At 45.5% G+C, this 22,946-nt stretch overlaps 1 protein-coding gene across 1 annotated transcript; it reads right to left on the bottom strand.

Moving 5' to 3' along the window:
• Positions 1 to 291: 291 nt before the first annotated feature.
• mogat3a (monoacylglycerol O-acyltransferase 3a) lies at positions 292 to 22,716 on the bottom strand. Its single transcript, XM_036958391.1, has 6 exons — positions 22,357 to 22,716; positions 21,062 to 21,240; positions 19,481 to 19,685; positions 15,266 to 15,440; positions 3,467 to 3,666; positions 292 to 722 (listed from the first exon to the last, which is right to left on the bottom strand). The coding sequence occupies exons 1-6, from the start codon at positions 22,448 to 22,450 to the stop codon at positions 568 to 570; spliced, it is 1,008 nt and encodes a 335-aa protein (XP_036814286.1). The 5' UTR covers positions 22,451 to 22,716; the 3' UTR covers positions 292 to 567.
• Positions 22,717 to 22,946: the final 230 nt, after the last annotated feature.

The following is a 22,946-nucleotide window of genomic DNA, read 5'->3' as shown; positions in this document are numbered from 1 at the left end:
ATTGATGTTTACTGATCATGAAAGCATGCAGTTACTTGCTGTATAACTCTGATGATAGAGCTACATGTGTGCAATCGTTTTGCATGGAATAATCTGACATTTGTTGTTCTGACTAAGCTCTTCAAGAGATGCTGATATTACAACATTTATTTAACAATTCCTTGAAAATGGCACGCAGTTGTCAATGGTTTTAGCAGAGCTGAGGGTCTCCTTGCCCCACAGCAGGCAAATTGAACGCTCTGCAATGTATTGTGATGTTTTATAAAACTCTACAGAACCCTAACCTCCAGCTATTTTTAAACATTTTATTTCACCTTTATTTAACCAGGTAGGCTAGTTGAGAACAAGTCCTCATTTACAACTGCGACCTGGCCAAGATAAAGTATAGCAGTGTGAACAGACAACAACACAGAGTTACACATGGAGTAAACAATAAACAAGTCAATAACAGTAGAAAAAAAAGCTAGAACTCTGACCTAGAAGGTGTTGCAGCATCTTTGGGTTAATCTGTAAATCTTATTTTTTTTCTGATTATACGTGTGAACAACTCTTCACACAGATGTGTGTCTAGATGAAGTGGAGGTGTTTGTCTGGTGCAATGCCGTAGTTCTCCTTGTTGTCTTCAAACACCGTAGTGAGGCCCTCCAGGTAGAGAGAATGGAGACCGTCTATATCATCCTTAGTGGGAGAGGGGGTCTGGACCACTGGAATAGGCCTACCCACTGGAGAGAGAGAGAGAGAGGGGGGGGGGTCTGGATCACTGGAATAGGCCTACCCACTGGAGAGAGAGAGAGAGAGAGATGAGAGGGGGTCTGGACCACTGGAATAGGCCTACCCACTGGAGAGAGAGAGAGATGAGAGGGGGGGGGGGGTCTGGACCACTGGAATAGGCCTACCCACTGGAGAGAGAGAGAGAGAGAGAGGGGGGTCTGGACCACTGAATAGGCCTACCCACTGGAGAGAGAGAGAGGGGGGGGGTGTCTGGACCACTGGAATAGGCCTACCCACTGGAGAGAGAGGGGGGGGGGGGTCTGGACCACTGGAATAGGCCTACCCACTGGAGAGAGAGAGGGGGGGGGGGGGGTCTGGACCACTGGAATAGGCCTACCCACTGGAGAGAGAGAGAAGGGGGGGGGGGTCTGGACCACTGGAATAGGCCTACCCACTGGAGAGAGAGAGAGAGAGAGAGAGGGGGGGGGGGAGGTCTGGACCACTGGAATAGGCCTACCCACTGGAGAGAGAGAGAGGGGGGGGGGGTCTGGACCACTGGAATAGGCCTACCCACTGGAGAGAGAGGGAGGGGGTAGAGAGGAAGAGGTTTCATCCATATTTCTCTCTCTATAACCCACTGGGATGGTCAGGTGCCACAAAGATGGACTCAGAACAGGGCAGCAATGCTGGCCTTTAAAAGCAAACGGAGAGCTAACGTTAATGACATGCATGTCAATCTCTCATGGCTCAAAGAGGAGGAGAAATCAACTTCATCACTACTTGTTTTTGCAAGAGGTGTTGACAAGCTGAATGTACCGAGCTGTCTGTTTAAAATACTTGCACACATCTCGGACACCCATGCCTACCCCACAAGACAAGCCACCAGAAGTCTCTTCACAGTCCTCAAGTCCAGAACAGACTATGGGAGGTACACAGTGCTACATAGAGCCATGACTACATAAACTCTAGGAGTATCAGATTTTAAAAAAAAACTGGTAAAAATACACATAATGGAACAACGGGGACTGTGAAGAGAATCACAATGGCACAGACACATGCATACATTGTGATATTGTTATGTGGTGGTATTAAACATTTTGTATTGTAGATATGTAGTGGTGTAATAATTTTATATGATGTACAGTTTTATATTTAGTTTTATATGTAATATAAGTGCTTTAATATTTTTGGACCCCAAGAAGAGTAGCTGCTGCCCTGGCAGGAACTAATGGGGGTCCATAATAAACCCCAGGAAGAGTAGCTGCTGCCTTGGCAGGACCTAATGGGGATCCATAATAAACACCAGGAAGAGTAGCTGCTGCCTTGGCAGGAACTAATGGGGATCCATAATAAACCCCAGGAAGAGTAGCTGCTGCCTTGGCAGGAACTAATGGGGATCCATAATAAACCCCAGGAAGAGTAGCTGCTGCCTTGGCAGGATCTAACGGGGATCCATAATAAACCCCAGGAAGAGTAGCTGCTGCCTTGGCAGGAACTAACGGGGATCCATAATAAACCCCAGGAAGAGTAGCTGCTGCCTTGGCAGGAACTAGTGGGGATCCATAATAAACCCCAGGAAGAGTAGCTGCTGCCTTGACAGGAACTAATGGGGATCCATAATAAACCCCAGGAAGAGTAGCTGCTGCCTTGGCAGGAACTAATGGGGATCCATAATAAACCCCAGGAAGAGTAGCTGCTGCCTTGGCAGGAACTAACGGGGATCCATAATAAACCCCAGGAAGAGTAGCTGCTGCCTTGGCAGGAACTAGTGGGGATCCATAATAAACCCCAGGAAGAGTAGCTGCTGCCTTGACAGGAACTAATGGGGATCCATAATAAACCCCAGGAAGAGTAGCTGCTGCCTTGGCAGGAACTAATGGGGATCCATAATAAACCCCAGGAAGAGTAGCTGCTGCCTTGGCAGGAACTAATGGGGATCCATAATAAACCCCAGGAAGAGTAGCTGCTGCCTTGGCAGGAACTAATGGGGATCCATAATAAACCCCAGGAAGAGTAGCTGCTGCCTTGGCAGGAACTAATGGGGATCCATAATAAACCCCAGGAAGAGTAGCTGCTGCCTTGGCAGGAACTAATGGGGATCCATAATAAACCCCAGGAAGAGTAGCTGCTGCCTTGGCAGGAACTAACGGGGATCCATAATAAACCCCAGGAAGAGTAGCTGCTGCCTTGGCAGGAACTAACGGAGATCCATAATAAACCCCAGGAAGAGTAGCTGCTGCCTTGGCAGGAACTAGTGGGGATCCATAATAAACCCCAGGAAGAGTAGCTGCTGCCTTGGCAGGAAATAATGGGGATCCATAATAAACCCCAGAAAGAGTAGCTGCTGCCTTGACAGGAACTAATGGGGATCCATAATAAACCCCAGGAAGAGTAGCTGCTGCCTTGGCAGGAACTAATGGGGATCCATAATAAACCCCAGGAAGAGTAGCTGCTGCCTTGGCAGGAACTAATGGGGATCCATAATAAACCCCAGAAAGAGTAGCTGCTGCCTTGGCAGGATCTAACGGGGATCCATAATAAACCCCAGGAAGAGTAGCTGCTGCCTTGACAGGAACTAATGGGGATCCATAATAAACCCCAGGAAGAGTAGCTGCTGCCTTGACAGGAACTAATGGGGATCCATAATAAACCCCAGGAAGAGTAGCTGCTGCCTTGACAGGAACTAATGGGGATCCATAATAAATACAAATACTCACTGGCGAGATAGGGGAGAAAGTGTGTGTGTGTCTCATACCAACAGTGTGTATGGGCTGTCTGTAGGGCAGTAGACCAAAGCTGTACTGGAACACTCCTCTCCCGGTGAACAGCGGCAGTGCCACTCCCATGAGCCTTTGCAGGTGGTCCTGTAGCCAACGGAGCGGCGAGCCGGTAGGGTTGGTCATCTGGTCGAAGAGCTCATTCTCCCCAAAGGAGAACACAGGTACTAACTGAGCCCTATAGATACAGTACATTAACATAAAATCTAGCTTTATTTCTACAGTACATTTCAGGCATGGATTCAACGCAATGCGCTTCACAGGAAAAAACAAATTAAAAAAACATGCAATACTACACAACAAACGTATGAGGATAAAAAACTAAAGAATAACAATAAAAGCTGAATGAATAAAAGTCAAAATCAAAGCTAGAAAATCAAAGCTAGAAAGGTTTTAAGATCTCTTTTAAAAATGTCCCCAGTTAGGGCCCCTCAGGTTCTCTGGCAGGCTATTGCAGAGGATGGGGGCATAGTAGCTAAAGGCTGTCTCTCCATGCCTCTTGGTCCTAGGCTTTGGGATAGTTAAAAGGCCAGAGGACCTGAGGGACCTACTGGGTACATAACTTAAAGCATGTCTGGGGGTGCACAATCATGGATTGATTTAAAAACCAATGGAATAATCTTAATAATCTTAAACAGGCAGCCAGTGCAGAGCCTTTAAAAATCAAATAAAATGTTTATTTGTCACTTGCGCCAAATATAACTTGTGTAGAACGTACTGTGAAATGCTTACTTCCAAGCTCTTAAAAATAAATAAAATATCACAGTAAAAATGACAATATCGAGGCTATATACAGGGGGTACCGGTGCTGAGTCAATGTGCCAGGATACAGGTTAGTCGAGGTAATTATTAAGGTAATATGTACATGTAGGTAGGGGTAAAGTGACCATGAATAGATAATAAGCAGCGAGTAGCAGCAGTGTAAAAACAAAGGGGGGTCTATGTAAATAGTCCAGGTGGCCATTTGATTAATTGTTCAGCAGCAGTCTTATGAGGTAGAAGCTATTTGGACCTAGACTTGGTGCTCTGGAACCGCGCGATAGCAGATAGTCTATGACTTGAGTGGCTAATATAGAGGTCCTGGATGGCAGGAGGCTTAGTGGATGTATTATCTTGGCAGTGATGTACTGGGCCGTACGCACTACCCTCTGTAGTGCTATGAGGTCGGATGCCGAGCAGTTGCCATACCAGGCGGTGATGCAAATGGTCAGGATGCTCTCAAATGGTGCAGCTGTAGAACTTTGAGGAACTGGGGACCCATAACAAATCTTTTCAGTCTCCTGAATAGGCGTTATCGTGCCCTCACGACTGTCTTGGTGTGTTTGGACCATGATGGTTTGTTGGTCATTTTCGGCCCTCCTTTTCCTGTAGTCCACGATCAGCTCCTTTGTCTTGCTCACGTTGAGAGAAAGGTTGTTGTCCTGGCACCACACTGCCAGGTCTCTGACCTCCTCCCTATAGGCTGTCTCATCGTTGTCGTGATCAGGCCTACCGCCGTTGTGCCGTCAACAAACTTGATGAGGGTGTTGGATTTGTGTTTGGCTACGCAATTGTGGGTGAACAGGGAGTACAGGAGGGGACTAAGCACACACCCTTGAAGGGCACCGGTGTTGAGGATCAGCGTGGTAGATGTGTTGTTGCCTACCCTTACCACCTGGGTGTGGCCCGTCAAGAAGTCCAAGATCCAGGTGAAGGTGTTTAGTCCCAGGGTCCTTAGCTTGGTGATGAGCTTTGTGAGCACTATGCTATTTTTATTTAACTAGAAAAGTCAGTTAAGAACAAATTCTTATATACAATGACGGCCTACCCCAGCAAAACCCGAACGACGCTGGTTCAATTGTGCACCGCCCTATGGGACTCCCAATCACGACCGGTTGTGATACAGCCTGAAATTGAACCAGGGTCTGTAGTGACGCCTCTAGCACTGAGAGGCAGTGCCTTTGGACGCTGCGCCACCCAAATGAACAGTATTCTCACATATGTGTTCCTTTTGTCCAGGTGGGAAAGGGTAGTGTGGAGTGCATTTCAGATTGTGTCACCTGTGGATCTGTTGGGGCAGTATGCGAATTGGAGTGGGTCTAGGGTTTTTGGAATGATGGTGTTGATTGACCACGGTTTCAAGTGACTTCATTGCGACAGAGGTGAGTGATACGGGGCAGTAGTCATTTAGACAGGTTACTTTTGCTTTATTGGCTGCTTTTCCTTCACTCTGCGGTCCAACTCATCAAACCATCTCAACTGGGTTTAGGTCGGGTGATTGTGGAGGCAAGGTCATCTGATGCAGCACTCCATCACTCTTATTGGTCAATTCGCCCTTACACAGCCTTGAGGTGTGTTGGGTCATTGTCCTGTTGAAAAATAAATGATAGTCCCACAAAGCTCAAACCAGATGGATGGCGTGTCGCTGCAGAATGCTGTGGTAGCCATGCTGGTTAATTGTGCTGTGAATTCTAAATAAATCACCAACGGTGTCACAAGCAAAGCACCCTCACAACTCCTCCTCCATGCTTCACGGTGGGAACTACACATGCGGAGATCATCCGTTCACCTACTCTGCGTCTCAAAAAGACGCGGCGGGTTTGGAACCAAAAATCTCAAATTTGGACTCAGACCAAAAGGACAGATTTCCACCGATCTAATTTCCATTGCTCGTGTTTCTTGGCCCAAACAGGACTCTTCTTCTTACTGGTGTCCTTTAGTAGTGGTTTATTTGCAGCAATTCGACTATGAAGGCCTGATTCACGCAGTCTCCTATGAAGGGTTGATGTTGAGATGTGTCTGTTACATGCAATCTGAGGTGCAGTTAAATCAGTTAAATCATTTAAATCTAATGAATTTATCCTCTGCAGCAGAGGTAACTGAGTCTTTCTGGGTCTTCCTGCAGCAGAGGTAACTCTCGGTCTTCCTGCTGCAGAGGTAACTCTGGGTCTTCCTGCAGCAGAGGTAACTCTGGGTCTTCCTGCAGCAGAGGTAACTCTGGGTCTTCCTTTCCTGTGGCGGTCCTCATGAGAGCCAGTTTCATCATAGCGCTTGATGGTTTTTGTGACTGAACTTGAAGAAACTTTCAAAGTTCTTGAAATTTTACACATTGACTGACCTTCATGTCTCAGTTTCATCATAGCGCTTGATGGTTTTTACGACTGCACTCAAAGAAATGTTCCACATTGACTGACATTCATATCTCAATGTCATAATGGACTGTCATTTCTCTTTGCTTATTAGAGCTTTTTTGCCATAATATGGACTTGGTCTTTAAAGCAAATAGGGATATCTTCTGTTTACTAACCCTACCCTTTCACAACACAACGATTTGGTCCACGCATTTAGGTGGCTACATTGAAGAATCTCAAATATATCATATATTTTGATTTGTTTAACACTTTTTTGGTTACTGTATGATTCCATATGTGTTATTTCATATTTTTGATGTCTTCACTATTATTCTACAATGTAGAAAATAGTAAAAATAAAGAAAAACCCTCAAATGAGTAGTTATGTCCAGACATTTGACAGGTACTGTATTTCAGTCTGTACTAGCAAAACAGTCCTGTAGTTTAGCATCCATGTCATCTGACCACTTCCGTATTGAGCGAGTCACTGGTACTTCCTGCTTTAGGTTTTTGCTTGTAAGCAGGAATCAGTTGAGGATAACATTATGGTCAAATTTGCCAAATGGAGGGTGAGGGAGAGCTTTGTGAAGTTAAGGTGGTTTAAAGTTTTTTGTTGTTGTCTGGTTGCACATGTTACACGCTGGTAGAAAGGTAAAACTGATTTAAATTTGCATCCCTAGGAGCGCCACTTCTGAATTAGTTTTTTCTTGTTTGCTTACGTTGAATGCAGTCTTAGTGCCAGAAACAGTTTCTGGTGGTAAATAGATGTCTACAAAAAATATAGATTAAAACCTTCTTGGTAGATAAAAATATATATATATATTTCATCTTTATTTATTTAACCAGGTAGGCTACTTGATAACCAGTTCTCATTTGCAACTGCAACCTGGCCAAGATAAAGCAAAGCAGTTCGACACATACAACAACACAGAGTTAAACATGGAATGAACAAACATAGGGTAAATAATACAATAGAAAAAGTCTATATACAGTGTGTCCAAATTAGGTAAAGATTAGGGAGGTAAGGCAATAAATAGGCCATGGTGGCGAAGTAATTACAATATACCAATTAAACACTGGAGTGATAGATGTGCAGAAAATGAATGTGCAAATAGAGATACTGGGGTGCAAAGGAGCAAGATATAATAAATAAATACAGTATGGGGATGAGGTAGTTGGGATGGGCTATTTACAGATGGGCTATGTACACGTGCAGTGATCTGTGAGCTGCTCTGACAGCTGGTGCTTAAAGCTAGTGAGGGAGATATGAGTCTCCAGCTTCACTGATTTTTGCAGTTTGTTCCAGTCATTGGCAGTAGAGAACGAAAGGACGGCCAAAGGAGGAATTGGCTTTGGGGGTGACCAGTGAGATATACCTGCTAGAGCGGGTGCTATGGGTGAGTGCTGCTATGGTGACCAGTGAGCTGAGACAAGGCAGGGCTTTACCTAGCAAAGACTTGTAGATGACCTGGAGCCAGTGGGTTTGGAGACGAGTATGAAGCGAGGGCCAGTCAACGAGAACATACAGGTCGCAGTGGTGGGTAGTGTATGGGGCTTTGATGACAAAATTGATGGCACTATGATAGACTGCATCCAATATGTTGAGTAGAGTGTTGGAGGCTATTTTGTAAATGACATCGCCGAAGTCAAGGATCGGTAGGATGGTCAGTTTTACAAGGGTATGTTTGGCAGCATGAGTTAAGGATGCTTTGTTGCGAAATAGAAAGCCAATTCCAGATTGAATTTTGGATTGGAGATGTTTGATGTGAGTCTGGAAGGAGAGATTACAGTCTAACCAGACACCTAGGTATTTGTAGTTGTCCACATATTCTAAGTCAGAACCGTCCAGAGTAGTGATGCTGGATGGGCGGGCAGGTGCAGGCAGCGATCGGCTGAACAGCATGCATTTAGTTTTACTTGCATTTAAGAGCAGTTGGAGGTCATGAAAGGAGAGTTGTATGGCATTGAAGCTCGTCTGGAGGTTAGTTAACACAGTGTCCAAAGAAGGGACAGGAGAATACAGAATGGTGTCATCTGCGTAGAGGTGGATCAGAGAATCACAAGCAGCAAGAGCGACATCATTGATGTATACAGAGAAGAGAGTCGGCCCGAGAATTGAACCCTGTGGCAACCCCATAGAGACTGCCAGAGGTCCGGACAACAGGCCCTCCGATTTGACACACTGAACTCTATCAGAGAAGTAAGTAGTTGATGAATCAGGCGAGGCAGTCATTTGAGAAACCAATTCTGTTGAGTCTGCCGATAAGAATGTGGTGGTTGACAGAGTCGAAAGCCTTGGCCAGGTCGATGAATACGGCTGCACAGTAATGTCTCTTATCGATGGTGGTTATGATATAAGCACGCTGAGGTGCACCCATGACCAGTTCGGAAACCAGATTGCATATCGGAGAAGGTACGGTGGGATTCGAAATGGTCGGTGATCTGTTTGTTATTTTGGCATTCGAAGACCTTAGAAAGGCAGGGTAGGATAGATATAGGTCTGTAGCAGTTTGAGTCTAGTGTCTCCCCCATTGAGGAGGGGGATGACCGCGGCAGCTTTCCAATCTTTGGGAATCTCAGACGATATGAAAGATGTTGAACAGGCTAGTAATAGAAGTTGCAACAATTTCGGCAGATCATTTTAAAAAGAGAGGGTCCAGATTGTCTAGCCCTTCTGATTTGTAGTTGTCCAGATTTTGCAGCTCTTTCAGAACATCAGCTATCTGGATTTGGGTGAAGGAGAAATGGGGAGGCTTGGGCGAGTTGCTGTGGGGGGTGCAGGGCAGTTGACCGGGGTAGGGGTAGCCAGATGGAAAGCATGGTCAATGTAGAGAAATTATTATTATGACTATTATATTCTCAATTATCGTGGATTTATCGGTGGTGACAGTGTTTCCTAGCTTCAGTGCAGCGGGCAGCTGGGTGGAGGTGCTCTTAGTTTGTGGTACAGGATGCATATTTCTGATTGAAAAAGCTAGCCGTAGCTTACCTAACTGCCTGTATATATAATTGGCTCCTAACTCCTAACCCTGAAAAGTTGCATATCAGGGGGGTTATTCGATGCTAATGCAGTATGCCACAGGATGTTTTTGTGCTGGTCAAGGGCAGTCAGATCTGGAGTGAACCAAGGGCTGTATCTGTTCCTGGTTCTACATTTTTTGAATGGGGCATGCTTATTTAAGATGGTGAGGAAGGCACTTTTTAAAGAATAACCAGGCATCCTCTACTGACGGGATGAGGTCAATATCCTTCCAGGATTCCCAGGCCAGGTCGATTAGAAAGGCCTGTTTGCTGAAGTGTTTTAGGGAGCGTTTGACAGTGATGAGGTCGTTTGACCGCAGACCCATTACGAATGCAGTGCTCGCTGAGATCTTGGTTGAAAGCAGCAGAGGTGTATTTGGAGGGCAAGTTGGTTAGGATGATATCTATGAGGGATAGTGTGATAGTGTAGTCTACAGCTTATCATAAGATACTCAGGCGAGCAGTATCTTGAGATCGCCCACCAGCTGTTATTGACAAATACCACCACCCCTCGTCTTACTGTTCTGATTTACTGATGCACAGAAAACCCAGCCAACTGTGTATTATCCATGTCATCGTTCAGCCACGCCTCGGTGAAACATAAGATATTACAGTTTTTAATGTCCCGTTGGTAGGATAGTCTTCATTGGAGCTCATCCAGTTTATTCTCCAGTGATTGCACGTTGGCCAATAGGACGGATGGTAGTGCCGGGTTATCCACTCACCTACAAATTCTCACAAGGCATCCAGATCATCCACAAGGCACCTCTTCATGTGAATGACGGGGATTTGGGCCTGGTCCGGGAACAACAATATATCCTTCGCGTCAGACTCATTAAAGAAAAACTCTTTGTCCAGTTCGAGGTGAGTAATCGCTGTTCTGATAATCAGAAGCTCTTTTCGGTCATAAGAGATGGTGGCAGAAACATTATGTACAAAATATGTTACAAAAAACACTCAAAATAGCACAGTTGGTTAGGATCACGTAAAACGGCAGCCATCCCCTCTGGCGCCAACCGGCAGTGATTGGGAGTCCCATAGGGCGGCGTGCAATTGCCCAGCGTTGTCCAGGTTTGGCCGGTGTAGGCCGTAAATAAGAATTTGTTCTTAACTTATTTGCCTAGTTAAATAAATGTTAAATAAACAAATATATTTAAAAAATGAAATTATCTGGTGTATAACTGGTGTAATGTGTGCTCTCCATCTGGTCATGGTCAGTACCTGTGCTGCAGCATTCTGTATGTTTTGCAGTTGACCAATGGCTCTCTTGGGTAGACCAGACAGGAGAGCATTATAGTAGTCAAGCCTGTTTTTAATAAAAGCATGAATGAGTCTCTCTGTATCACCCTGAGAATGAAACAGCATCACCTTGGCAATGTTCCTCAGGTGGTAAAAAGCTATTTTGGTCACATTCCTAATGTGTGATTCGAAATTGAGTTCAGAATCTAAAATAACACCTCAGCTTTTTACCTAGTGTTTTATCTTTATTGCCCGTGAATAAAAATGTCCAGATTCTCTCTCTGTGCTTTTTGTCCAACAATAAGTACCTCTGTCTTGACTTGATTTAGCTGGAGGAAGTAGTGAGCCATTCAAGTAATTAAATCACTAATTCAGTCTTATAATTTATCTGTGCAGCTAAAAAGTTGTTTATCGTCTGTGTAGCAGTGAAAATAAATGTTGTGCTTTCTGATAACGCTGCCAAGGTGTAACATAAACTATATGACCAAAAGGATGTGGATACATGCTCGGCAAACATCTCATTCCAAAATCATGGGCATTAATATAGAGGTTGTCCCCCGTTTGCTGCTATAACAGCATCCCCTCTTCTGGGAAGGCTTTACACTAGATGATGGAACACTGCTGCGGGAACTTGCTTCCATTCAGCCACAAGAGCACTAGTGAGGTCCGGCACTGATGTTGGGCGATTAGGCCGGCTCGCAGTCGGCATCCAAATCTCGACAAACCAGTTCTGTATGGACCTTGCTTTCTGCACAGGGGAATTGTCATGCTGAAACAGGAAAAGGTCTTCCCCCAAACTGTTGCCACAAAGTTGGGAGCACAGAGGCGTCTAGAATGTAAATTCCCTTGACTGGAACTAAGGGCTCTACCCCGAAACATGAAAAACAGCCCCAGACCATTATTCCTCTCCGCCAAACTTTACAGTTGGCACTATGCATTCGAGAAGGTAGCGTTCTCCTGGCATCCGCCAAACCCAGATTCATCCGACAGACTGCTAGATGGTGAAGCGTGATTCATCACTCCAGAGACTGCGTTTCCACTGCTCCAGAGTCCAATGTTGGCGAGCTTTACCCCACTCCAGCCGACGGTTGGCATTGCGCATGGTTATCTTAGGTTTGTGTGCGACTGCTTGGCCATGGAAACCCATTTCATGAAGCTCCCGATGAACAGTTATTGTGCTGAAGTTGCTTCCAGAGGCAGTTTGGAACTAGGTAGTGAGGGTTGCAACGGAGGAAAGCCTATTCTTAAGCGCTAGGCACGTCAGCACTCGGCAGTCCAGTTCGGTGAGCATGTGTGGCCTACCACAGCGGATGGGCTATGGTTGCCCCTAGATGTTTCCACTTACCAATAACATAATTTACAGTTGACTGGGGAAGCTCTAGCAGGATAAACATTTGAAAAACTGTCATCCTACATCGGTGCTACATTGAAAGTCACTAAGCTCTTCAGTACGGGCCATTCTACTGCCAATGTTTGTCTATGGAGATTGCATGGTCGTGTGGATATTAACATTACACTGGGACCAGCTGGATATTAACATTACAACTGTGACCAGCTGGGTATTAACATTACACTGGGACCATCTGGGTATTAACACTACACTGGGACCAGCTGGATATTAAAATTACAATGGGACCAGCCGGGCATTAACATTACACTGGGACCAGCCAGGCATAAATCATTAGACTGGGACTAGCCGGGCATTAACATTACACTGGGACCAGATTGGTATTAACATTACACTTAGACCAGCTGGGTATTAACATTACACTGGGACCAGCTGGCTATTAACATTACACTGGGACCAGCTGGGTATTGACATTACACTGGGACCAGCTGGATATTAAGGGACCAGCTGGGTATTAACATTACACTAGGACCAGCTGGGTATTAACATTATACCCAGCTGGTCCCAGTGTAAACATTACACTGGGACCAGCTGGGTTATAACATTACACTGGGACCAGCTAGGTATTGACATTACACTGGGACTAGCTGGATATTAAGGGACCAGCTGGGTATTAACATTACACTTGACCAGCTGGATATTAACACTACACTGGGACCAGCTGGGTATTAAGGGACCAGCTGGCTATTAACATTACACTGGGACCAGCTGGGCATTAACATTACACTGGGACCAGCTGGATATTAACATTACACTGGGACCAGCTGGGTATTAACATTACACTGGGACCAGCTGGGTATTAACATGACACTGAGACCAGCTGGAATTAACATTACACTGGGACCATCTGGATATTAACATTACACTGGGACCAGCTGGGTATTAACATTACACTGGGACCAGCTGGGTATTAACATTACACTGGGACCAGCTGGGCATTAATATTACACTGGGACCAGCTGGGCATTAATATTACACTGGGACCAGCTGGGTATTAACATTACACTGGGACCAGCTGGGCATTAACATTACACTGGGACCAGCTGGGCATTAATATTACACTGGGACCAGCTGGGCATTAATATTACACTGGGACCAGCTGGGCATTAACATTACACTGGGACTAGCTGGGTATTAAGGGACCAGCTGGATATTAACATTACACTGGGACCAGCTGGGTATTAACGTTACACTGGGACCAGCTGGATATTAACATGACACTGGGATCAGCTGGGTATTAACATTACACTGGGACCAGCTCGCTATACACATTACACTGGGAACAGCTGGGTATTAACATTACACTGGGACCAGCTGGGAATTAACATGACACTGGGACCAGCTGGGTATTAACATTACACTGGGACCAGCTGGGTATTAACATTACACTAGGACCAGCTGGGTATTAACATTACACTAGGACCAGCTGGGTATTAAGGGAAGAGCTGGGGATTAACATGACACTGGGACCAGCTGGGTATTAAGAGACCAGCTTGATAGTAAAATTACACTGGGACCAGCTGGGCATGAAGGGACCAGCTCGGTATTAACATTACATTGGGGCCAGCTGGGTTTAAATATGACACTGGGACCAGCTGGATATTAACATGACACTGGGACCAGCTGGCTATTAACATGACACTGGGACCAGCTGGCTGTTAACATGACACTGGGACCAGCTGGGTATTAAGGGACCAGCCGGGCAATAACATTACACTGGGACCAGCTGGATATTAACATTACACTGGGACCAGCTGGGTATTAAGGGACCAGCCAGGCATTAACATTACACTGGGACCAGCTGGATATTAAAATTACACTGGGACCAGCTGGATATTAACATTACACTGGGACCAGCTGGATATTAACATTACACTGGGACCAGCTGGCTATACACATTACACTGGGACCAGCTGGGTATTAAGATTACACTGGGACCAGCTGGCTATTAACATTACACTGGGACCAGCTGGATATTAAAATTACACTGGAACCAGCTGGGTATTATCATTACACTGGGACCAGCGGGGTATTAAGAGACCAGCTTGATATTAACATTGCACCGGGACCAGCCGGGCTTTAACATTGCACCGGGTCCAGCCGGGCATTAACATTACACTGGGACCAGCTGGATATTAACATTACACTGGGACCAGCCAGGCATTAACGTTACACCAGGACCAGCCGGGCATTAACATTACACTGGGACCAGCTTGATATTAACATTTCATCGGGACCAGCCGGTCATGAACATTTCACCGGGACCAGCCGGGCATTAACATTTCACCGGGACCAGCCGGGCATTAACATTACACTGGGACCAGCTGGATATTAACATTACACTGGGACCAGCTGGGCCTTAATGAACACCACACGCATACAGTACATTAACATTAAACACACCACACGTAATATTGAATTACAATATCCAATACACGTGTTTCAGATGTTTCAAACCTAGCCGTGTTTCAGACCTACCCGTGTTTGACATCTACCTGTTTTTCCCACCTACCCGTGTTCAGACGTGCTTCCCACCTACCCGCGTTCAGACGTGCTTCCCACCTACCCGCGTTCAGACGTGCTTCCCACCTACCCGCGTTCAGACGTGCTTCCCACCTACCCGTGTTCAGACCCAGGATTGGGGTCAACTACATTTAAATTCCAGTCAATTCAGGAAGCAGAAATACCAATTCAGGTTACTTTTATTTGGTCTTCCCAGACAGTATCCCTTCCCAAAACGAATCAGGCCTGACCCTGAACTGGCATGTTCAGGGTGGTTTGTATGGACACAAGCGTATTCTTTCTAAACTGTTTCCTCCCCGAATTAAGTCCCTTCGCTAATCTCTAAAATGACCCGTCTGGCTGCCCACTACATACCATACTGCTCGCTGGAATTTAAATTAATTTGACCCCAACCCTGTTCAAACGTAACTGTTTTTCATGCCTATCTGTGTTTCAGACCTACCAGTGTTTCAGACCCACCTGTACTTCAGGCCTACCCGTGTTTTAGTGCCAGTTTGATGAATCCCTTGCGGTGTAGAATCTGAAGGGTGAGAGCACCTGGCCGGGCGTCTAGAGCCTCTGGAGCGCCCCCTATAGCCACCACCGCCACATTACCTCCTCTAGGAGCTGAGAGCAGGTAGGACAGGCTGGCTTTCTCACTGGATACCAGACCTGGCATGAACACATAATACACACATCACACAAACACACAAACACCTTAACCCCCTTAACCTTATTCTTTTTTTGCTATAGTTTATTTGGTAAATGTTTTTTTAACTCTTTCTTGAACTGCATTGTTGGTTAACTTTTTATGGCTGCAGGGGCAGTATTGAGTAGCTTGGATGAAAAGGTGCCCATTGTAAACGGCCAGCTCCTCAGTCTCGGTTGCTAATATATGCATATTATTATTAGTATTGGATAGAAAACTCTAAAGTTTCCAAAACTGTCAAAATATTGACAGGGGAATATTGATATTGCAGGTGAAACCCTGTTGAAAATCAGGGCTTCTATTTTGAAAACTCCATGTTCCATAGCCTCCCTTTGCTGGATTTAAAGGGATATGAACCAGATTCCTTTTCCTATCGCTTCCTCAAGGTGTCAGTCTTCAGACATAGTTTCAGGCTTTTATTTTGAAAAATGAGCCAGAACGATAACATCGCGTCAAGTGGTCACATGAGTTTTGCTCGCGCAACAGAATTTGGACAGCCATTGTTTTCCCCTCTCCTACTGTGAAAGACATTTGCGGGTTATAAATTATCGATTATATATTTTAAAAACAACCTGAGGATTGATTATAAAAACGTTTGACATGTTTCTGTGGACATTATGGAAACTATTTGGAATTTTAATCTGCGTTGTCGTGACCGCTCTTTCCTGTGGATTTCTGAACATAACACAACAAACAAACGGAGGTATTTTGGATATAAAAATAAACTTTATGGAACAAAAGGAACATTTGTTTGTGTAACTGGGAGTCTCGTGAGTGAAAACATCCAAAGATCATCAAAGGTAAACGATTAATTTGATTGCTTTTCTGATTTTCGTGACCAAGCTACCTGATGCTAAGTGTACTTAATGTTTTGTCATGCGATCGATAAACTTACACAAACGCTTGGATTGCCGTCGCTGAAAAGCATAATTTCAAAATCGGACACGACAGGTAGATTAACAAAAGGCTAAACTGTATTTTCCTATATTGTACTTGTGATTTCATGAATATAAATATTTGTAGTAATATTTATTAAATGTAGCGCTATGCTATTCAGCGGTTGTTGACGACACTTATCCCGATATCGGGATTGCGGCCATAACAAGTTAAGGGCTTGTAAGTAAGCATTTCACAGTATTCTGTTGTATTCGGCGCATGTGACAAATAAAGTTTGATTTGAAGGTGACACTGTAGACACAGAGAGAGACATGTATTCAGGATGTTCCCCTGAAGACACAGAGAGAGAGACTTGTATTCAGGATGTTCCCCTGTAGACACAGAGAGACATGTATTCAGGATGTTCCCCTGTAGACAGAGAGAGAGAGAGAGATATATTCAGGATGTTCCCCTGGAAACACAGAGAGATAAATGTATTCAGGATGTTCTGAAGGTGACCCTGTAGACAGAGAGAGAGAGAGAGACATGTATTCAGGATGTTCTGAAGGTGACCTTGTAGACACAGAGAGAGACATGTATTCAGGATGTTTCCCTGTAGACACAGAGAGAAACATGTATTCAGGATGTTTCCCTGTAGACACAGAGAGAGACATGTATTCAGGATGTTCCCCTGTAGACACAGAGAGATATGTATTCAAGATGTTTCCCTGTAGACACAGAGAGAGAGACATGTATTCAGGATGTTCTGAAGGTGACCCTGCAGACACAGAAAGAGAGACATGTATTCAGGATGTTTCCCTGTAGACACAGAGGGAGACATGTATTCAGGATGTTTCCCTGTAGACACAGAGAGAGAGACATGTATTCAGGATGTTCCCCTGTAGACACAGAGAAAGACATGTATTCAGAATGTTCCCCCGTAGACACAGAGAGAGAGACATGTATTCAGGATGTTCCCCTGTAGACACAGAACGGGAGACATGTATTCAGGATGTTTCCCTGTAGACACAGAGAGAGAGACATGTATTCAGGATGTTCCCCTGTAGACACAGAGAAAGACATGTATTCAGAATGTTCCCCCGTAGACACAGAGAGAGAGACATGTATTCAGGATGTTTCCCTGTAGACACAGAGAGAGAGACATGTATTCAGGATGTTTCCCTGTAGACACAGAGAGAGAGACATGTATTCAGGATGTTCCCCTGTAGACACAGAGAGAGACATGTATTCATGATGTTCTGAAGGTGACCCTGTAGACAGAGAGAGACATGTATTCAGGATGTTCCCCTGTAGACACAGAGAGACATGTATTCAGGATGTTTCCCTGTAGACACAGAGAGAGAGACATGTATTCAGGATGTTCCCCTGTAGACACAGAGAGACATGTATTCAGGATGTTTCCCTGTAGACACAGAGAGAGAGACATGTATTCAGGATGTTCCCCTGTTGACACAGAGAGACATGTATTCAGGATGTTTTCCTGTTGACACAGAGATACATGTATTCAGGATGTTTTCCTGTTGACACAGAGAGACATGTATTCAGGATGTTTTCCTGTAGACACAGAGAGACATGTATTCAGGATGTTTCCCTGTAGACACAGAGACACATGCATTCAGGATGTTTCCCTGTAGACACAGAGAGACATCTCTTCAGGATGTGTCCCTGTAGACACAGAGAGACATCTATTCAGGATGTTTCCCTGTAGACACGGAGAGAGAGACATGTATTTAGGATTTCCCCTGTAGACACAGAGAGAGAGACATGTATTCAGGATGTTCCCCTGTAGACACAGAGAGAGACATGTATTCAGGATGTTCCCCTGTAGACACAGAGAGAGAGACATGTATTCAGGATGTTCCCCTGTAGACACAGAGAGACATGTATTCAGGATGTCCTGAAGGTGACCCTGCAGACACAGAGAGAGAGACATGTATTTAGGATTTCCCCTGTAGACACAGAGAGAGAGACATGTATTCAGGATGTTCCCCTGTAGACACAGAGAGAGAGACATGTATTCAGGATGTTTGGAAGGTGACCCTGCAGACACAGAGAGAGACATGTATTCAGGATGTTTCCCTGTAGACACAGAGATAGAGAGACATGTATTCAGGATGTTTCCCTGTAGACACAGAGAGAGAGACGTGTATTCAGGATGTTCCCCTGTAGACACAGAGAGACATGTATTCAGGATGTTTCCCTGTAGACACAGAGAGACATCTATTCAGGATGTTCTGAAGGTGACCCTGCAGACACAGAGAGAGAGACATGTATTCAGGATGTTCTGAAGGTGACCCTGCAGACACAGAGAGAGAGACATGTATTCAGGATGTTCCCCTGTAGACACAGAGAGAGAGACATGTATTCAGGATGTTCCCCTGTAGACACAGAGAGAGAGAGAGATGTATTCAGGATGTTCCCCTGTAGACACAGAGAGAGCGACATGTATTCAGGATGTTCCCCTGTAGACACAGAGAGAGAGAGAGATGTATTCAAGATGTTCCCCTGTAGACACAGAGAGAGCCATGTATTCAGGATGTTGAATGGATGGATGATGAGTACTTGCGAGCTCACACACTGTATGTACACAGTCAGCCACTTGCCTGTTGTGAAATAGAGTTGAGTAAGTCTGTCTGACAGAGGAGTGGGAGAGGTGAGGAGAGGTGTGTGTGTGTGTGTGTGTGTGTCAGTGTTACCTACTTGGTCAGCATTGTCAGATATTTCAACAGAAACTTTCACAACTGGACAACCCTGTGACTGAGAAAATACAGTGTGTATACACACAACACACTACACATACTAACCACTCAGCCTTTTCTCCACACATGATGTCGTCCCTGAAGTGGGATATCAGGGTCAGATGTTAGGGGTTAGAGTTCAGGGTTACTAACCTCCACACATGATGTAGTCCCTGAAGTGGGATATCAGGGTCAGAGGTTAGGGGTTAGAGTTCAGGGTTACTAACCTACACACATGATGTAGTCCCTGAAGATCAGGATCAGTCATCAGAGGTTAGGGGTTAGAGGTCAGAATTACTAACCTCCAAACATGATGTAGTACCTAAAGAAGGGTATTAGGGTGAGGGGTTAGAGGTTAGGGTACCAACCTCCACACATGATGTAGTCCCTAAAGAAGGGTACTCTGAACCAGAATGGCAGCATCAGGAGGTAGGGGGTCAGCCCGGGGAACAGCGAGGAGAACCCTGACGCCTCCGTACAGAAGTTCCCAAAACCCCCCGCCACTAGAACACCATGGGGGTGGAACCCAAAGATGTAGTTAGAACCAGGGTCCAGATCCACCATCTTTATGAGCTGGGGAGGGGGGGGGAGAGAGAAACAGGTACTGTAGTTAGAACCAGGGTCCAGATCCACTGTCTTTATGAGCTGGGGGGGGGGGAACAGGTACTGTAGTTAGAACCAGGGTCCAGATCCACTGTCTTTATGAGCTGGGGGGGGGGGGGACAGGTACTGTAGTTAGAACCAGGGTTGAAGGCTCACTCACCACATACAGTTCAGTTGAAGTCGGAAGTTATATACTGTATATACATTTGTAATGTCTTTATTATTTTGGAACTTTGTGAGTGTAATGTTTACTGTCCATTTTAATTGTTTATTTCACTTTTGTTTATCTCCTTCACTTGCTTTGGCAATGTTAACATATGTTTCCCATGCCAATAAAGCCCATTGAATTTAATGAAAAATATTGAGCGATAGATAGGTAGCTAGAGAGAGGGATAGATAGAAAGTGCTTTGGCAAAGTGGGTGGGGTTATATCCTGCCTGTTTGGCCCTGCCTGGGGGTATCGTCGGACGTGGCCACAGTGTCTCCTGACCCCTCCTGTATCAGCCTCCAGTATTTATGCTGCAGTAGTTTGTGTCGGGGGGCTAGTGTCAGTATATCTGGAGTACTTCTGTCTTATCCGGTGTCCTGTGTGAATTTAAGTATGCTCTCTCTAATTCTCTCTTTCTTTCATTCCCTCAGAGTACCTGATCCCTAGGACCATGCCTCAGGACTACCTGGCATGATGACACCTTGCTGTCCCCAGTCCACCTGGTCGTGCTGCTGCTCCAGTTTCAACTGTTCTGCCTGCGGCTATGGAATCCTGAGCTGTTCACCGGACGTGCTACCTGTCCCAGACCTGCTGTTTTCAACTCTCTAGAGACAGCAGGAGTGGTAGAGATACTCTTAATGATCGGCTATGAAAAGCCAACTGACATTTACTCCTGAGGTGCTGACTTGTTGCACCCTCGACAACTACTGTGATTATTATCTTTTGACCCTGCTGGTCATCTATGAACAGTAGAACATCTTGGCCATGTTCTGTTATAATCTCCACCCGGCACAGCCAGAAGAGGCCACCCCTCATAGCCTGGTTCCTCTCTAGGTTTCTTCCTAGGTTTTGGCCTTTCTAAGGAGTTTTTCCTAGCCACTGTGCTTCTACACCTGCATTGCTTGCTGTTTGGGGTTTTAGGCTGGGTTTCTGTACAGCACTTTGAGATATCAGCTGATGTACGAAGGGCTATATAAATACATTTGATTTGATTTGTGTGTATTGGTGTGTGTGTTTAAATTGGTGTGTGCAGTAGACCTAGGTTTCATTGATATTAATGGGAGCGTCGCACACAATGAAAGAGTTACGGCCCATGTAGGAACCCTGTTAGTGTTAGGGTTATAGTTTAGAGTCTTACATTGAGAGGGAAGTAGTCTCTGAAGTGTTTCCAGACGCTCCAGTTCCGAAGCCACTCTGACCTCCGACCCCCACTGGTGGGTGTGTCCCTGTCCAGATACAGCCAACCAGCATACAGCGCAGCCAGAACCCACCAGTCAGAGACGCATAGCAACACATAGCCTGCTAGACAGCACTGGGCTGGGGGAGGGGGGGGGGGGGGGGGAGAGAGACATGTCACTGGTCAGTTACTCTCTGGGTGGGAGAGAGGGAAGACATGAAGACATGTCACTGGTCAGTTGCTCTCTGGGGGAGGGGGAGTTGGCAGGAGGAGAATAATTTCACATGGTTGGTAAAGGAGAACATAGAGTAAATGTCTGCGTGTGCGTGTGCGTGTGCGTGTGTGTGTGTGTGTGTGTGTGGTGTGTATGTGAGCAGAGCCAAGTGGGCGAACGCCAGCCATGCACTCTCACCCACTACCCTCTACACACACAGTACCCCTGTCCCTTACTCCTACCAAGGTGACCCCAGCTTCACAGTTGAGACGTAGCAGAGACAGAGTCAGGGTAAGGGTTAGACGGTAAGGGTTAGATGGATCAGATCATTGTGAGGTCATGGAGTCCAGAGAGAGCCAATCATATGGACCAGAAAACACAGAAAGTCTAGAATCCTCTCTATAGAATCTGAACTCCCTCCAGCTGTTACAATGGATAGAAGAATGCTAACTGCTTGGCTTCTCCACTGTCCCGTTTACTGGGCTCCCACCAGCAGTCCTCTGCTCACAAACACACGTGACCACCCGCTTGACAACGTACTAACCAGCAGCGTCACAAAAAAGGAACCTCTTCCATGGCGCCATTAGTGCCAAGTCAAACTGTGGAGCAGGTGTTCCTAGATTATCCAGAACCATATCACTCCGTTATACTATACAACCCTAACCACTGATCTAGGACCAGATCACACTACCCCAGCCCAAACCTGAACCATTAGACACTAACCTAACCACTAACCTAGGACCAGTCTAATCGTCATGGGGACAGACACTAAACTGACATTAGACCAGACAGTCAATAAAGATATTGATTAATTTGTGCAAGCCTTTGTGTTACCTACTTTTGCTGAGAAATAGTCTCTCTAGCCTAATCAGAGTTACTATTTACTCTATTTAGCAACAAACGGATTGATTTACCCTTCAAATCAAATAAAAATGTTATGTCACACACACACACACACACACACACACACACACACACACACACACACACACACACACACACACACACACACACACACACACAGAGCGAGAGAGAGGCTTACCTAGCGCCAGGAAAGAGAAAACCCACTGCAGCACAGCAGCTGTCTGGAGTCTCCTCCGCAGCGGGATGTTTAGCGGAGCGAACTGGATCTTCATCTCCGGGAAAGACGCAACCTTTCCGGCTACAAGGTGAGGGTTAGTCTGTCTGGTCCCCTTCTCTCTGTCTGTCTCTGTCTTTCTGTGTGTGTGTGTATGAGGAAACACGTTGCTGTTTTGAGTGAAAGTTCCTAATTTGATGCAACTAAAAGTTCTGAAACTGAAGGGCTCGGGCAGCGCTGTGGAAGTTCTGTTATTCAGTTGTTGCTGGTCTCTAGTTCACCTTCCTAATGGAGTTAAACTCTGCAAACAAACTTGATGAAATAACAGAACAGCTTGCCTTGTGGACCCTCCTCTCATGTCACCACCCTCCTCCTTGAATGGAACCACATCAACCTATCAAAGTAGAGGAGAGGTGGAAAGCATCAACCAATCAGAGGAGAGGTCGGGAGGACAGCATTTATTTGACTCCTGCTATAGTTACTTCAGCCAGAATAATAATACAGTTTTTTCCAACTGCTTACACACAAAATCTTTTAATGTCACACGATTTTTG

This window comes from Oncorhynchus mykiss, chromosome 21 (genome assembly GCF_013265735.2).
Source record: "Oncorhynchus mykiss isolate Arlee chromosome 21, USDA_OmykA_1.1, whole genome shotgun sequence".
Classification (NCBI taxonomy): domain Eukaryota; kingdom Metazoa; phylum Chordata; class Actinopteri; order Salmoniformes; family Salmonidae; genus Oncorhynchus; species Oncorhynchus mykiss.
This window is presented reverse-complemented; position numbering and strand designations above follow the sequence as displayed.

Bases quoted from the DNA above. Each gene is read 5' to 3' on its own strand.
- mogat3a (XM_036958391.1), bottom strand. From the start codon at position 22,450: ATGAAGATCCAGTTCGCTCCGCTAAACATCCCGCTGCGGAGGAGACTC. The intron at 19,686-21,061 runs GTAAGACTCTAA...CCCCCTCCCCAG, and splicing joins GAGACTACTTCCCTCTCAAT to CTCATAAAGATGGTGGATCT. The intron at 723-3,466 runs GTATGAGACACA...CTCTCTCTCCAG, and splicing joins ACAGCCCATACACACTGTTG to TGGGTAGGCCTATTCCAGTG.